This window comes from Macrobrachium nipponense, chromosome 9, assembly GCF_015104395.2.
Source record: "Macrobrachium nipponense isolate FS-2020 chromosome 9, ASM1510439v2, whole genome shotgun sequence".
NCBI classification, from domain to species: Eukaryota; Metazoa; Arthropoda; class Malacostraca; order Decapoda; family Palaemonidae; genus Macrobrachium; species Macrobrachium nipponense.
This window is the reverse complement of record NC_061110.1, coordinates 61,525,323-61,542,876: the sequence shown is the minus strand read 5'-3', so window position 1 is coordinate 61,542,876 and position 17,554 is coordinate 61,525,323. Positions and strand designations below refer to the sequence as shown.

The 17,554-nt window shown below is 41.3% G+C and overlaps 1 protein-coding gene across 1 annotated transcript in view; it reads left to right on the top strand.

Annotated features, from left to right (window-relative positions):
• LOC135217990 (WW domain-containing oxidoreductase-like) overlaps nucleotides 1-17,554 on the top strand; it is a 294,208-nt gene that overhangs the window by 188,423 nt on the left and 88,231 nt on the right. The window contains exon 5 of the mRNA XM_064254121.1: nucleotides 901-1,096. Coding sequence (XP_064110191.1) covers nucleotides 901-1,096 — 196 coding nt within the window. The remainder of the gene's footprint in view (nucleotides 1-900; nucleotides 1,097-17,554) is intronic.

Genomic DNA, 17,554 nt, shown 5'->3' with positions numbered 1-17,554 from the left:
AAAAGATAGAAGTTATCTCAGCAGAGAACTAATGCAGTAATCCCTCACCCGTCTTAGTAAGGCAAGAAGGCTTGAGAGTGAAAGCTGACTCCAGTGAAGAGTAAGTGTGATGTTTTCAGGTGTTGGAGAAAATTCTCACATTGTAAGGATGTAAGGAGACAGGCCCTTATCTACTTGAAGCTTTATCATGTTAATTACTAAAGATGTAGACATTTTTATACTTTAATTATAAACTTTAATGTCACACATTTAATTACTAGAAAAGTTACACTGAACAATTAAAGTCTGTAGACTTTAGTACTTAATGCTGTATAGTTAAGTATATAATAAGGACAAAAGACTTTGCTTGCTTTGTTTGACATTCAGGATAGTGCTGCGCTGTGATCGAGAAAAATGGAGTTGTGCACAGCTTCTTGGTACAGTCATATTCAAAAGTCTGTTATTGCACATCCATTTGGTTGAAACTCATGCGCTCTCTACACTGTAAAATTAGTGTGTGGCGAGCGTCGCACCACTATGGCAGAATATTGAATTTGACTGTCCCTAACCCAGTTTAGGAATTCTCCTTGGCTAAGACAGTAGCTCAGTGACTGAAACCCTAGCATCCAGTTACATATTTTATTTTCCAGTGACTACTTTTTATATCTAATGACACTGAAACCTAGAAAAAACACTTGTAAAATAATGCAAAAAAAAAAAGAAAAAAAAATTGCCATGCATGACATCTTGAACAGAGTTCCTTAGTTGTAACTTGTATATTGGTATATGGGGGTAATCTCCTTACCCGTAATTCACTATTTCATGCAGTTGTAAATTATATGTGGAAAGTGATTGAAGGATGGTTTTGTATTTTTCATTGACTGAAAGTATTGTATTCCAAAGAGTCATTTTCTTTTTCAGGTTTTGAAACTGCTCGGTCTTTAGCTTTCCACGGATGTACAGTTATATTTGCTTGTAGAGATTTAGATAAAGCAGAGCAAGCAATCAAGAAGATTCGTATCCAGAGGCCGAATGCTCTATGTTATCCAATGAAGGTTGACTTCAGATCACTCTCAAGTGTGAAAGTATTTGCTCATGCTTACACTGTGAAATTCAAGTAGGTTTCTAAATGTTGGCATACATGTTTCTTCCCCAATTATTAGTATATAAATATTTCACGATAAATCCATTATAATAATTTTTTTATCCTGATTAAATAAAAATTATAGGTTTTAAGTTCTTTATGTTCAATGCTTTGCATGAAGGTAAATTGCTGTTAAATTATTTAAGTTTAACAAAGATATTTACTGCATAGGCCAATAGGGCAGGCATTTGGTGTTAATAGTCCAGGTATGGTAGATTACTACTATTCACAATTAAAATGCAACACCACTCATCCTCAAAAGGACCTAGCTGCTCTTTACAGGCAGTCCCCAGGTTACAGCAGTCTCGGGTTATGGCGTTCCAACTTTCTGGCGCTTGGCTCACGGCCCTGTTAACCTGATCTTACAGCACTAAGTGGTTTGACGGCCCTGTACACCATAAGGTACAGTAAGTGCCATTTATACCATTATTATTATGATATTCTGGTTAGCAGCGTTTTTCAGGTTACAGCGCAATGCCAGGAATGGAACCCCCTCTGTAAACTGGGGACTGCCCGTACCAGTTGATAAAAGCTATTCATCTTTGTAATGCTGTTCCTACTCAAAGGGACATATCTGCTCTTTGCGAGTTGATCAAAGCATTTTTGTGCCATTCATCAAGCAAGGACACAAGTCACAATTTTACAAATAGATAGACCTCATCTTCTAAGCACCTGGGCCACTCTTCTTCTAAAGACCTGAGCTGCACATCTAAAAACCTGAGCCACTTTTCTGCAAGAGACTTGCACATACTTCTTTTAAAGACCTTGGCCACTTTTCATCTAAAGGCCTGAGCCACCCTTTCTAAAGATTTGTCAAAATGACCTACACTAGTCCTTTCCTTTTCTGCTCACAGAGCCTTGAAAGATATTAATCTTTGGCTTGCGGACAAGAGGGATCAGGGGAAATTTTAATTTTAAATTCCCTCCTCGCCTTTCCATAAGGAGGCACTTGTATTATGAGACCAGGGAGACTCTCTTTACGCATTGAAAGATATTAATCTTTGGCTTGCGGACAAGAGGGATCAGGGGAAAGTTAATTTTAAATTCCCTCCTGGCCTTTCCATAAGGAGGCACTTGTATTATGAGACCAGGGAGACTCTCTTTACGTATTGATTCCTCCACTCAGGAGGACTTTTCCGGTCCTATTGATTCAGCCAGGAGGAAGGCTTTTAATTCGGCAAAATAATGTTTTCAGTGTCAGAACTGCACCACTGTACTAAAAAATTTTTTAGGGTTTTGGAGGTAATAAACTTCTTGGATTGGGTAGTGGGAGCCTTGGGTTGGAAGAGTAAGGAATATTCCTCCTCTTTGGATGAGGAAACTTTCTCTGACATTTCAGGTGTTATTTCTCGCCTTGGTTCGTTGGAGTTAGCCTCTCTTTTTACTCTATGCATGCTTAAAAAGAGAGAACTTTGGTGTTCTTTCCCCACTAAAGGTGTTTCTAGGATTCAGATGTCTGCCTTACTTTACTCTCCTCTTGATAGGAGACACCTCTTCCCAGGGGACACTGTGGTTCAAGTTTCTTCTAAGCTTCAGAAGAAATCCACCCAGGATTTACTCTTGCAATCAACTAAACGTCCTCGTAATTATACTCCCAGTTCTCACCTCTTGCCAGCTACGCATGTTCAGGACTTTCATGGCAGGGGAGTACCTAGAACCTTCCCTAGATCTAGGGGAAGAGCTCGCTTCACCCCTAGAGCTATTAAGAAGTCGTCATCTAAGTCCTCAACGAAAAAGTGAACATTCGGTCCTTTGTGCACCAGTAAAGGCGAGGCTCTGCCAGTTCTGGAGAAATTGGAAAGTAAGAGGGGTGGAACTGTGGATCGTCAAAGTTTTGAGAGAGGGCTATGTGATCCCTTTCAAGATAGCTCCACCACTGTCCAGCTCTCCATTAAATTTGTTGGCCTACTCAGAAGGTTCAGGCAAATTCATTGCCCTCTCGGAGGAAGTTTTGTCCCTCCTAAAGAAAAAGGCCATAGAGTTAGTAACAGATCCACTTACTCCAGGGTTCTACAGTCAGCTTTTTTTATTCCCCAAGGCCTTGGGGCTTTGGAGACCAGTACTAGATGTAAGGTCCCTGAATCTGTTTAAAGGAAAACAAAATTCAAAATTGAAACGAATCAGACAGTTTTGGCATCCATTCGTCAGGGGGATTGGATGATTTCCTTCGATATGGAAGATGCTTATTTCCTTATCCAAATTCACCAGAATCAAAGAAATTTCTCCGATTCGTTTTCAGAAACAGAGTGTTCCAATTCAGAACTCTGTGTTTTGGGCTGTCGACAGCCATGCAAGTGTTCACTCGAGTACTTTCTCCCATCGCAAGGTGGCTACATTTAGTCAGGATTCGAGCGTCTGTATATCTGGACGACTGGCTCCTTTACTCCCAGACTCAAAAGAAGTGCACGGAGGAGATGTCAACATAGTCTATTTAGGGATGAAGATAGACTCTGACATTTCGGGCATTTCCATTCCTTCAAAGAGTGGAATCATGTATCCACAAGGTGAACCATGTTCTGTCTCTTCAGAAGTGCTTGGCAAAGGAGTGGATGAGCTTTTTTGGCAATCTTTCCTCAATAGAGCAATTTGTAACCTTGGGAAGACTTCACATGAGGAATCTTCTGTTCTTTCTCAATGTGAATTGGGACAGAAAGAAGTTCCCAGATTGGTTTGTATTCCAGGTAACGAATGAAATGAAGGAGGACCTGTCATGGTGGAGGTCAAAAGACAGGTTTCTACAAGGGAAATCACTCCTCACTCTGAACCCCAGCTTAGTCTTTTATTCAGACGCATCGCATCTAGGTTGAGGAGCTCTCCTAGGAAGCAGGGAAGTCTCAGGGATGTGGAACACTCATCAGAGAGAGTGGCACATCAATCTAAAGGAGCTGACAGCAATCAACTAGGGTTTGTTGTAGTTTGCAGATTTGGTTCGCAACAAAGTGGTGACGGTCCATTTAGACAACATGATAGCTCTTTTTTTTTTTTGGTGAATCAAAATCAGACAAGAATCTTGACAAGATTCATCCAAGTGAAATTCAACGTCCTAGCAGACAAATTGAGCCACAATAAGCAGGTCCTTCCCGTGGAAACTTTGGGACAAACCAATTCTGCCAATGTTTTTGCTAGCATCAGATCCTCAAGCATGGGCAACAGATGCTATGGGGGCAACAGATGTTATGGTATGTGGACTGATCGGACAAGGACATTTATGCCTTCCTACCATTCAAGATGGTGAGGGAGGTCATCAACAAATTTAGGTCACATCATAATCTTTCGTTGACCCTCGTTGCACCATTTTGGCCTGCTCAAGAATGGTTTCTAGATCTACTTGAGCTCCTAGTAGATTTCCCGAGGTTGCTACTACAGAGGAATAATATACTCAGACAGCCCACTTCAGGAGGTTTTATCAGTCTGTCCACTTTGGCCCTGACCGCCTACAGACTGTCTGACACCTAGTATGAGCAAAAGGTTTTTCAAACCAAGCTCCAAGAGCTATTGTTCAATGCAGGAGAAAATCATCTAATAAAGTATACCAGGCAAAGTGGGCTATTTTCTGATTGTGGTGTAGAGAAAATAAAATCTCTTCTTCTACTACCTCTGTCACGGAAATTAGATTTCCTTTTGTACCTGAGGTCTTCCGGAAACCTTTTGACCTCAGCTATCAAAGGTTATAAGTCTATTCTGGGATCAGTATTTATACATAGAGTATTAGTCTTGTCTAAAGATAAAGATCTGTCGGACCTTATCAAGTCTTTGGACACAGAAGTTTAAAGATCCTTAGATAGTTTCTTGGAATCTAGACGTGTTCCTTCAATGGTTATTGGTACCACAGTTTGAGCCTTTGAATTTGGCTTCTCTTAGAGACCTTACAAAGAAAACTTTTTCTGGTAGCTTTGTCGACAGCAAAAAGAGTAAGTGAACTCCACTCACTGGACAAGAGAATGGGCTTTGCCCGAGGTAATGCAGTTTTTGTATTAACTCTAGTTTTTTTTTTTTAGCAAAAAACGAGACTCCGTCCAAGCCGTGGCCTCTTTCTTTTTTTTATTAAAAATCTTTCGGAATTGGTAGTTCCGGAAGGCAAAGAGAGGTCTTTGTGTCCAGTCAGAGCTCTGAAATAATACTTACAGAAAACAGAAAAGATTAGGGCCCATCTGATCACTTATGGTATTCAATGAGAAAACCTCACACACCCTTTATTTAAGAATGCTCAGGCTTTCGTCTTGAGAAACCTGATCTTGGAGGCGCACTCTAAGCTGAAAGATTCAGAGTTTGATTCTATTAAAGTTAAAGCTCACAAAATAGCTGCAGTGGCTAGTTTTCTTTCTTTTAGGCACAACTTCTCGTTAACTTCCTTTGTCCAAGCAACATATTGGAAGTGTAAAGCATGGTACACACTATGCCATCATATATCAGCTACGTGATGCAGTAGTGGTGTTGAAAAAAATTAATAGCAGCCAAACTGTACTGCAACACTACTCACTTTTTCTCGCAGTTCAGCTTTCAACGACAGGATGTCTGCCGATGATGTACTTTGCCAGGAGACTCTACTGTAGGGTGTAGTTGCTCTGTGTGCTGCAAAAAAGAAACTTTAGAGGAAGAAATATTTTTGGAGCTACAAGTCGAAAATCCAACAGACTTTGAAAATTACACAAGAATGCCAATCCTTGCATTTTATAAATTGTTGGAAAAAAATTGAAACATATATTTGTAAGCAGGACACCAGCTTTTGAGACAGTGTGGCGGGATCACAAGCTTAAGAGCAAGCAGCAAATCTCCCCCACATAAACTTAATCTGTCTGGCTACCAAACCCACCCTCAATCACACTTTCCTCTTTACACTACAAAATACAGCAGGACAATTGACCCATACCTACATACAGAACAAAAAACACAAACAGGTACTCACCTCTGGCTCCAGATAGGCTAGGCTGTGCTGTCTGCTGGATAGGCTATAGGCGAGCTGTGACACATCCACCGCCGATAACCAACCACACACCAACCAACTGAGACCAACAAACCCACCACAACTCAACAACCCGACAAACAACTGCAGACGAAGAACACCAACAGCCCGAAAGGACATGACAACCACCCGCCAAAACCAACACTGCCCCAACCACCACTCACAGACACGGAAAATGCACCCCAACCTCTTCAACCTCACCAAAACCAGACAGACACACGCACAACAACCTTACAACACCAAAATCAATCAAATACCACAAAACCAACTAACAACCAACGGACAAATACTGCCAAACCAACTCTGTGAATTCACTAACTGCCTTGCTTCTTACGACTCTCGTAACAGACTTCCACTGACTGACTACAGAGCGCCACAACAGACATGCTTCTGACCGCCATTTAACCACTCCCATTCATTCTTCCACCAACCTCCTCTCTCTCTCTCTCTCTCTCTCTCTCTCTCTCTCTCTCTCTCTCTCTCTCTCTCACACAACCTTGGAGATGTTGTCAAATATAAACTATCAATACTCCTCCATAACAGCATATCACCAGGAGCTCGTTCTTGCAGCTGGAGGATCATATGCAAATCTCCAATATTCAACCAGGATTTCAATACAGAGCCTCGGTCTAATCATCCCCGAAACCTATAATGTCCTTAGGGAGGATTATTTGAAAGTAAGGTTCAAATATAGGTACAAAGTACACAAATATTTTTTTACTACATGAAACGCAGCTCATCAAAACACCATAACTTCGGAGTGTAGAGATCTTCCGCGACAGCTACAGACTTCTGTGATGCTTTGATTGCAGACATTTCCCTGTAGAATTGTGTCTTCAGGGTGTGCAGCTTTTTAGTAATGTCTTCATTCCGCAATGTACAGTTTACAAAACTCGATAACTCTGATTTTATGGTTTCCAAGCTTGCACTCCTGATGTTTCTCATCTTGCATGCTGGCATTTGATGTTCCAAAGAGATGGATGTTCCTTCAGTAATTCAATTAAATGTAGTGTTAGTCCTTTTACACTCAAGGGGTTTGGCGGGTGGTGGTGAGCGGACATCCTCCCCCTCTGAATGATGGTGGATCACTGAGCTGAGTAATGAAATGGCTCTGCCCCATCAACAAGTTGGTGATGCGGCTTCGTGTTGAAAAGTCATTTTTCAACGCATCCATCTAACACTGCGCGTATCATGATGCATAGGGTGTACGGGGCTTAGGTCAATGTTTGCATGTCATTACTTGCGAGGTATTGAAACTATTTATGACAGTTGCAATACTCTCGGTCCGTTTTTAGTTGCTGGCACGGTGTTGGGTAAAGGTGTATAGGAAGTCGCTCCTTCTCACTTATTCTCTTCTTCTTGAATAAGGTTGTTGAGTCTTATAGGGAGTCTAGGGGTACTATTATTGTACTGAGAGTACCCGTCAGTCTTTCAATTACAGTTGGGTATGGTTTTTAGAATTGTTTTGATGGCGATATAATCACTCTGGTTTTGCTATGTTGATATTGGTACTGCGCCCTGAGCAGGGGTATTTTTGTGTAGACTTTGCATGCCACAGACTACATATTCCTTAGCCACGTCTCTACTAGTTAAGATGAGCATAATTCAGAGAGGCAGTAATCATCTTAACAGGTAGGGAACTAACAAGCATTGTAATTAATGCTAGCACGGTGTGCATTCTTTTCATTTATTAAAAAGTATGTATATCTCCATGAATCCTGCCTCCTGCAATGTGGGCTCACCTATGTAACTACTTGGTAAGTTGCATACATAAAAATAGCATTTTTATAATAAAATAAGATTTTATGTATACTTACCAAGTAGTTACATGATCAAAGCCCTCCTGCCTTTCCTCTCATGGATAGTAGGGGATAAACAACTGCAAACCAGTGCTGAGTTGCTTCCTCTCTCCCCCGGTAGTGGGCGTGGGTTGTTGTTCAGCCAAAACAATTTTCAGAATTCTAGCTGCAGATGGTTGAGAGACTTTAGCTATGTAACTACTTGGTAAGTATGCATAAAATCTTATTTTACTATAAAGATGTCATGTTTTAGTCACCAGTTAGGAGGAGAAAGCCTCACTGAGCAGCTCAGTTTTATTTCCCGAAGATAAAACAACTGATATCCACAGGAACCCCTTCTCATAGATTTTCCACCCTAGGTAGATCTTATTATTATGATTTCATGTTGTAGTCTTCTGGGAATATTTGATTTTATATCCTGCATACAAGGTGAGTTATTTAATTATGTGAGTTGATATACCAAAAAAAAGGTAGGATGCACAACCAAAGATTTAATTTTAAAGTAATTAAATTTTTCCTAAAATACAAACCTGAAGTTCTTTACATAGCATTTAGCTTGTGAATGTGAGCTAGACGCCATTTAACTTTCAGACAAGGTCGTTAACTACCAACAGTTGGGGGAAGCCCTGTCCACTTTCCAGTCTGCACTCCACTTTTTCTTTTGGCCCAGGTACCACAATGAGGGGTGGCTGAGGTGAGATGTAAATGTGAAGAACTTTGGGTTTGTATTTTAGGAAAAATGCAAATTACTTAAAAAATTTGCTATTTATTCCTACACAAATATAAATTGTTGTTCTTTACATAGGAGACTTACCCATTGGTGGGGGGGAGTCTGGACAAATCCGAACTAACTGTTCATTCTACCCACCCAGGAATACCTTTGGGGCCTGGAAGAGCGGAGGAAAGAACCCCCATGCCTCTAGCATGTTGGATATGTGGTATGTTGCAACTGCTAGACTTCTGGGTTTAAAGTAATGAAATTGCATCATTACTGTGAAGAAAGCCAAGATGAACCCAATGATGTCGGAAATAATGAATCTTGCTTATAAAAACCAATAGGTTTGTTTCCTTGTCAATCCCTTTCTCTCCCTATCAAGAGAGAGGGTGGACATACATCTAATCACTCAACAAAAGGTAAAAAGCTTGGTACCCTTGTCGTGAAAACTCACCAACATGCCTCTCTGCCCTACGAGAGAGAAAGGTAAAAGAGGAAAATGGAAGAGGTCCAGTCACTCACACACACACATATTCTCTTGCTTCCTGAACACCTTAGACAGTTTATTCAGAAAATTAATTTCTGCATTGACAGAGAACTGAAGACTGTAACTGATTCACCATCTATTAAACAGACCAATAAGTCTCGAATGAGTGCCAGTCTTCAGACAGCTTACCCTGAAACCCTTAATTTCTGTACTGAGAGAGAAATGAAGACTGCAACATACCTACCATCTGTTAAACAGGCCAATATGTTATTAATATATCATTCGCACCACAACTCTGCTCGTAATACCTGTAGACAGGTTCTTCCAGAATGCAAGGTACAGGGTGATGCCTCTAACCTCATGAGCTCTTGCTAAGTCAGCACTCCAGTCTACCTTGTCAGAGGAAGAGTATGCCCACTTGATCATCTCATGAAGCAGGAAAGAGTGTTCTTGGCCACCTCTTTCTTGGGTGAGAGAGTACCAATGAAAAGGCATCGACACTCTGTCCTGACCTGCCGAGTTCTCTTAAGTTAGTACTGCAGCACCCTAACTGGACAAAGTAGCATCTCTCGATCATTACCTACAGAATCCTCTAGGGGGGAGATCAATCTAGCATCAGGGAACAATGGATTCTGAGTCTTCACTACAAATTCTGGGAAAAACTCAAGTGTAACAGATCCCTAGCTCCTCGAGTACTTAACCCTTAAACGCTGAAGCGGTATTTTAAAAATTGTCTCCCGTATGCCGGCGGCGTTCGCAAGTGAGCGCCGAAGCGGAAATTTTTTTTTTTTTTTTTTAAATCACAGCACGCTTAGTTTTGAAGATTAAAAGTTCATTTTTGGCTCCTTTTTTTGTCATTGCCTAAAGTTTAGTATGTAACCTTCAGAAATGAAAAGAAAAACAAATATCATATATAAATATTGGGATATATGACAGCGCAAAAAAAAAAAAATCATATATAATTGTATACAAATCGCACTGTGAGCAAAACGGTTTAAGCTAACGAGTTAATTTTTTTCGTTGTATTGTACACTAAATTGCGATAATTTTGGTATATAACACATTGTAAAATGATCAAGGCAACACAGAGAAAATATCACAAAATGATGCATGAATTCGTAACGCGCGGACGTAAAAAAAAGCTGTTTTCAAAAATTCACCATAAATTGAAATATTGTTCTAGAGACTTCCCGTTTGTTGCAAAATGAAGGTAAATGATTGAATATTACTAGACTGCAAGTGTTGTAGCTTACAAATGCAGTTTTCGACCATTTCGGTCGAGTTAAAGTTGACCGAAGGACGAATTTTTTCTATTTATCGTTATTTATATGAAAATATTTCAAAACTGATAAAAGCTACAACCATATTTGTTTCTTGTAGTATTCTACATGAAATTGCGCACATTTTCATATATAAAACTCTATCTAACGGCTAATTTAAAATGGTGCAAACATTACGACAATCGGACGAAAAAATTTATGATTTTTTCGGAAGAGTTACCGCGCGGACGTAAGGAAAAAGTTTTTTTCATAAATTCACCATAAATCGAAATATTGTACTAGAGACTTCCAATTTGTAGAGTCAAAGATGACCGAAGGTTGAAATTTTGGCACATCGTTATTTATATGAAAATATTTCAAAACTGATAAAAGCTACAACCACGAGTTGTATATATTTGTATTCTACATGAAATTGCGCTCATTTTCATATAAAAATTTTACGTAACGGCTAATTTAAAATGGTGCAAACATTACGACAATCGGACGAAAAAATTTATGATTTTTTCGGAAGTTACCGCGCGAACGTAAGGAAAAAGTTTATTTCATAAATTCACCATAAATCGAAATATTGTGCTAGAGACTTCCAATTTCTTGCAAAATAAAGGTAAATGATTGAATATTACTAGAATGTAAGAGTTTTAGCTTACAATTGCGTTTTTTACCATTTCAGTAGAGTCAAAGTTGACCAAAGGTTGATATTTTGGCACTTATCGTTATTTATATGAAAATGTTTCAAAACTGATAAAAGCTACAACCGTGGGTTGTTGTTTGTTGTATTCTACATGAAATTGCGCACATTTCTATATATAAAACTTTATGTAACGGGTAATTTAAAATGGTGCAAACATTACGACAATCGGACGAAAAAATTTATGATTTTTTCGGAAGAGTTACCGCGCGGACGTAAGGTAAAAGTTTTTTCATAAATTCACCATAAATCGAAATATTGTGCTAGCGACTTCCAATTTGTAGAGTCAAAGATGACCGAAGGTCGAAATTTTAGCTCTTATCGTTATTTATATGAAAATATTTCAAAACTCATAAAAGCTACAACCATGAATTGTTTATTGTTGTATTCTACATGAAATTGCGCACATTTTCATATATAATACTCCATGTAACGGCTAATATAAAAAGGTGCAAAAATTATGTCAAAGTGACAAAATAATTTCTGAGAAGTGTCGCTGATGCTTTATAGTGCGAGAAGAAAAAAATTTGCGCTTGCGCGCCTGGGTAACGATTGTTAACAAAACAACGCCTTGATCCGTGAGCTCCCAGCATCCCCCAAGGCGCGTGATTCAAAAGTTTTCACCTAGTAGGCCTATAACTATTTTTCTGCGAATTTTTAAAAAAACATTTTTTCTTCGACGTACCATACGTCCAATCGGCATACGACAGACAATTTTAGTCGACGTTTAATACGTCCAATCAGCGTTAAAGGGTTAACATCAAAGGAAAGGCCATGAAGATTGCTTACTCTCTTCGCCCAAGTCAGGGCAAGCTAGAAAACAGTCTTGAAGGTCAGATCCCTGTCTGATGGCTCTCAACAGCTCATATGGCATATGAGTCATGCTCCTCAAAACTAAAGTCATGTCCCACTCAGGGGGCCTGAGTTTGCTGGGTGGGCAAGACAGTTCAAAGCTCCTCAGTTGTATGGAGGTCTCTGACAAGGATGAGAGATCTATAGCCTTTAATGGCCAAAACTGAGAGAAGCTTCTTTTGGCAAAGAAAGACGAGAAAATCCAGTACCTAATGAAGAGAAGCTCTGACTGAGAGATACTCCATCAACAACACCAACTATAGAAGATGGCCCATTTCCTCTGGTACATAGCTACAGAGGATTGTCACAAGTATTCAGACATCTTCACTGTGCATTGAGAAAACCCTCCCTCTCAGGAGATGCTGAATAGCCTCCAAGTGTGAAGTGCCAACCCTTCCACTGCTTGGTGATACCTCTGTACGTGCCGCTGGCATAGAAGGTTGTGCCATGGGGGAGTCTCTGTCAGTACCTCACATAACAGAGCCAGCAAGTCTGAATACCACTCAGTGTGTGGCCACTTGGGAGCCACTAGAGTCAACCTGAGAATCGAGGTGATCATGACCCAATTGATCACCCAACGAATTAGACAATGGAGGGAAGGCATATGCTTCTAGGGAATCCTGTAGGTACTGGAATGCTTCCTCCATCGCACCCCATGGGTCCAGCATAATTGAGCAGAGCACCAGTAACTTCCTGTTGTAGTGGGTTGCTAATAGGTCCACATTAGGAAGGCCCCCAAGATCAGAGATCCTCTCCGTGGTCTTCTGGTGTAAGGAACATTCTGTCCCTCCCATCTGACTCTGGCAACTGAGGTTGTTTACCACCGTATTCTGAGACTCCAGAACGTAATTGGCTGATATCTCCACTTAGTGTGCTACCGTCCACTCGTACACCTGCTCCGCCAACTCATGAAGCTGAAAGGAAACTAGCCACCCCTGCTTGTTGACATATGCCACCATTGCGGTTTTGTCTCTCATCAACACCACAAAGTGCTCCAACACCTGATGCTGAAACTCTTGAAGAGCTAAAAAAGCTCTTGAGTTCCAGGACATTGATGTAAAGTTGTTTGTCATTCTGGTCCCACACACCTGAAAATAACAACACCTCCAGGTATGTGCCCCATCCCTTGGTTGATGCATCCAAAAACAGAAGCATCTCAATAGGCAAGTACCCAGTAGTTTCCTGTTAAGAGGCTCCTGTTGTCTATCCACCAAGCTAGATATCTCCTGACTTCTTTTGACGAGGAATAGGAAAGATAGGAGGGGTCCCTTGCTAGAGACCAAAACTCCATCTTCCACTGAAAGGAGTGGAGGTGATACCGCCCATGAGGGACCAGCTCCAAAGATGACAGATGACTGCGAACAAGCCACTGCCAAGCAGGTTGTTCCTGTCATGACAGGAACTTCTGCGCTGCTTCTCTGATCCTGCTGATACTCGAGTCCAAAGGGAAGATTCACTGCTGCCGTATCTGTGGGCATGTCCAGATACTTTAACCTCTGCTTGGGTGTGAGATCTGACTTCTCAAAGTTTATCATCACTACCAGGTCATGACAAAGTTAAGGAAGATGGTCCCAGTCCTGAAGCAATTGCTGCAATGAGCTCGCCAGGACCGGCAACAAGCTAGCCAGGACTAGTCATGAGTCCAGGTACCTCAAAAGATGTATCCCATGTTAATGGGCCCAAACTGAGATCAGTGTGAACATGCAAGTGAACACTTTGGGAGCAGTTGAACTGGAACACCATTACCTCAAGGATAAAGTGGAGGTACTTGCAAGAAGACAGATGAATATTGGAAAATACACAAAAGTATGAAGTCACCCTCTCAGAGGAAGGGCCAGCCTGACCTGATGGTCTGGCTCCAGTGCCACGCGAAGAACCAGAAGTCTTGGCCACTGCCTGGTAAACAAGCTTGTCATTGTTTTTTTACTTGCAGCCTGTCCATGTGGCCTCCACCTCTCCTCTAGCATAGATGAGTGTGGAACTTAGGACCAATCCATTCCTGAGTGCCAATGCTGGCTTGGACCCAATGAACCTAGAGATTTGATACAACAATGCATCTTGTCTCTTCTAAACTAGGTTTATCTACAAGTTTGCCATCTGGTGGGCAAGAAAGGTAATGGCCCTAACTCCAGACGACATCAGTCTCCTACAGGCTGAGTCCTCTTCAGGTGTACAGGAACCCGAAGAAGAGGAAGCAATCTTGGCCACTGACAGTGACTGCAGATTTATCCAGGAGTCTATCTGGAATGCTGCCATGGCAGTCTACTCCAGTGCTGCACCCTCCGCCTATGAGAGGGAGACTCCTTTTCCATAGAGTTGCTCCAGGGACAGACCCGGACACAAAAGAGTCAAGTACAGGTCAACCTGTTTGGTCGGCACTGGGCTGTCTTAGGAAAAATGGTATTTCCTCTGGTGAGCTAGAGGCAGAGGAAGTGTCTTGCTTGGAATGCTGGACCTAAATGAATTCTCTTACCCAGAAACAAGAGAATTCACTTGGTCCAAGACCCCATCAGCTAGTGTAGACCAAGGCAAGCTAATCGAGACCCTGTGTTGCTTCTGGGGTCTCCGAAAAGACTCGATGGCTGATGAGCAGTCCGTAGGGTGTTCAAGTTCTAGGCAAAGGACCCTCAGGTCCTTCATGGTCCCTCCATGTCCTGGTCTTCCTGGGTCACCTCCTTTGCAGGAGAGAGATACTCAGAGCCCCCTGGCGATCCCTTACATTTGAGGATACATCTTGCCTGGTCCAAGGACTGAACCAAGAACATATGCTTCTGTGGACACACTAGTATGGGAGCAAGAATGGTCCCAGTCCCAAACCTAGGCTTGTCTGGCTCACTGCTTCTGGAAAACCACAAGGAGGAGGAGAGGATAAGTGAGGGATTGTGGGCTCCTTTGCCCAGCATGTCAAAGACCAAAGTCCCTGGAGGAAAGCAAGTTTGTGAACAGTCGTCAACCCAAGGTGACAACATTTGCAGGGTTGGAGAGAGCAGCCCCACTCACGAGAACATGGGCAGAGGCTGTTCCAGGAACATGCTCCAGCTTTCAAGGCCTCTACAGGAGCAGAAGACTGAGTGGGGGACCACATCTTGCCTTGCCTGGGTGACCTGGCTGATCAGGTCAGACACTATCCCAGGACCCCTGGGCTGCTCTTTTTGAAGAACAGGAGTGGGGTGAGGGAGCACCTGCATGCTCTCTGCTTACCATCTCTCACTGGGCTGTGCTGGAAGCCAGGCCAGGTCCATAGACCAGGGACCCTAGTGAGACTGGATAGGCAAGCTACCAGGACTGATACTGGGTGGGACACTGAGGGTCTGGGGAATCATGGGCAGGGGTTGTTTGTGTGCACTTGGCAATGGGAGTAACATTACTTGCAGCACCACTAGTAAGAGACCTGTGGCCACTGGACGCTCGGGTAAGGTAGCCTTCTCCTTCCTCTGCTTGCTAACTTTGGAATAAGTGTTCATTAAACTTGTCATTAACCTCACTTGTGAACATTTTTGTTTTTTATTTTGTATTTGTCCTGGTTCTTGTTTTTCCCCAGAGATGAGGAAAAATAACCAAGTGTTGCCAGAAGCGTAGGCATCCTTGTGAGTATTTCGTGTTTCCTGCAATGGTTGAGACTTCCATAGGTGGTGTTCATTTCTGCCCAAGGAGTGTACTGCTTGGTCTTCTCTGTAATGAAAGAAGTTTGGCTAGTGGAGGAAGAAGGATGAGAAGTCTTTGCATGATTCCTGGGTAAGGGAGGGAATAAGCCTCCAGAATTGCCTCTCAATTCTTGTGGCTCTTCTGCTAGCATCTTCTGTTCCTATCTCGATGGATTCCTCTCGTGGTACTTTGTCTTCCTTGGCACTGACTTCAATTTTCCCTTTCATGTGGAAGACCAGCAAGGTCTGAGAGAGGAAAGGGAGAAGGTGAGTCTTTGTCCTCATTTTTTCTCATTCCTAAACCCTCTTCCACCATGTAAGCAGAAGAAAAAAATAAAAAAGAGCAGGGTACAGCTGAGGGAAGGCATCCAGATGGACTCCCTGCACATGCCCATCCTTCTCAGAGGATAGCAGGGGTATGAGATCACAAGCATGTGATCATGGTACCTCTTGCAGGACTGTGGCCTCCACACCTCCAGCTTACATGAGAGACCTGCTTGCAACTCATCTTTGTGTTGATGAGAGCTCTGCTTCCGCCTCATATATGTTTGAGCTCTTGAGCATACACCAGGAATAGTTTCTCATTTGCCCTGTGTGCCCAGTCTAGGGACCATGTACTTAGTGGATTGAGACAATCCCTCTCCTTGTACCCCATTTTGGCTCTCGAGGGAATGGTTCCCCTGGCAGGAGCCCCATTTGGGCTCTTGAGGGAATGGTTCCCAGACCTGCCCGATAAGACTTAGTCGACTTTCCAAGATTACTCCCTCAAAAACACAAGCTTCTCAGGAGATTCCATCAAAGGTTGTCTACGTTAGTTTTAACAGGATTCAAAATGTCAAGAAACTCCTCAGAGCTAAAGGCTTTTCAAGGGTGGCTTCAGAGATTATTTCAATCATCCTCCCATGTCTATCAAAACAAGTCGGGTATGTTTCACACTTGGTGCAAAAGACTCTCCTCCTATTGTTACTTACTGAACTCTCGTTATAAAATATCTGAACACAACCAATACAAATGATTAGTGACTGTTTGATTATGATGGTCTTGCTTTAGTAGGCTTTACTGGTAAACCCTTGTAACACATCACAATTTAACTTTTGTTAGTTAATGATTTTCCCAGGTCAGGGTCATTTGAGCAGAGGGAAAATGGTGGTATATTGATAGACAATGCATGTGTTACTATGCCCATTGACTCCTCTGCCATAGCCTGCCAATATGGGAATGAATGTTTGTGGCTAGGCCATACATATATATATATATATATATATATATATATATATATATATATATATATATATATATATATATATTTGATTTTATGGCATTTTGTTTACTTATTGTTTTTTAATATAAATCATAACTTCAAAATGATACTCTTCATTCAGAGGTCATAGACAGAAATCTAATTACTGTTTAAATAACTAAAAATTTAATCTTCAGCTTCTTAGAGGTATTGTAAATTTCCAAGAATCATGTTAGGAAAAAAACAGTCATTTGTATTTTTCTTGGGTATACAAGCCAGAGCCCTTTATAATTTGAACTCACCTCAACCACCCTGTTTATCCTATGTGCTTGTAAGGACGGCATTTTTACCAAAATGCCGTCCTTCCTTTGTACATATCTTTTTATTATATAACCAAAATGTAGCATAGTTTATGGCCTTTCTGCCAATATATATATATATATATATTATATATATATATATATATATATATATATATATATATATATATATATATATATATATATTTATCGAGCTACAAATGTCCTTTAATATCTAATTCGCTCTACCTTGGAATTAATCTTTTCATATATGTTTAACCGAAGGGGAATTTTTTTTTTTTTAGGCGATAATAGATTTGCGGCTCACAGGCGGGAACCATGACACCTTCAAATCCTGTCGTCCTGGATTTGAAGGTGTCGATGGTTCGCGCCGTGAGCCGGCAAATCTATTATCACCTAAAAAAAAAAATTTCCTTCGGTTAAACATATATGAAAATATATTT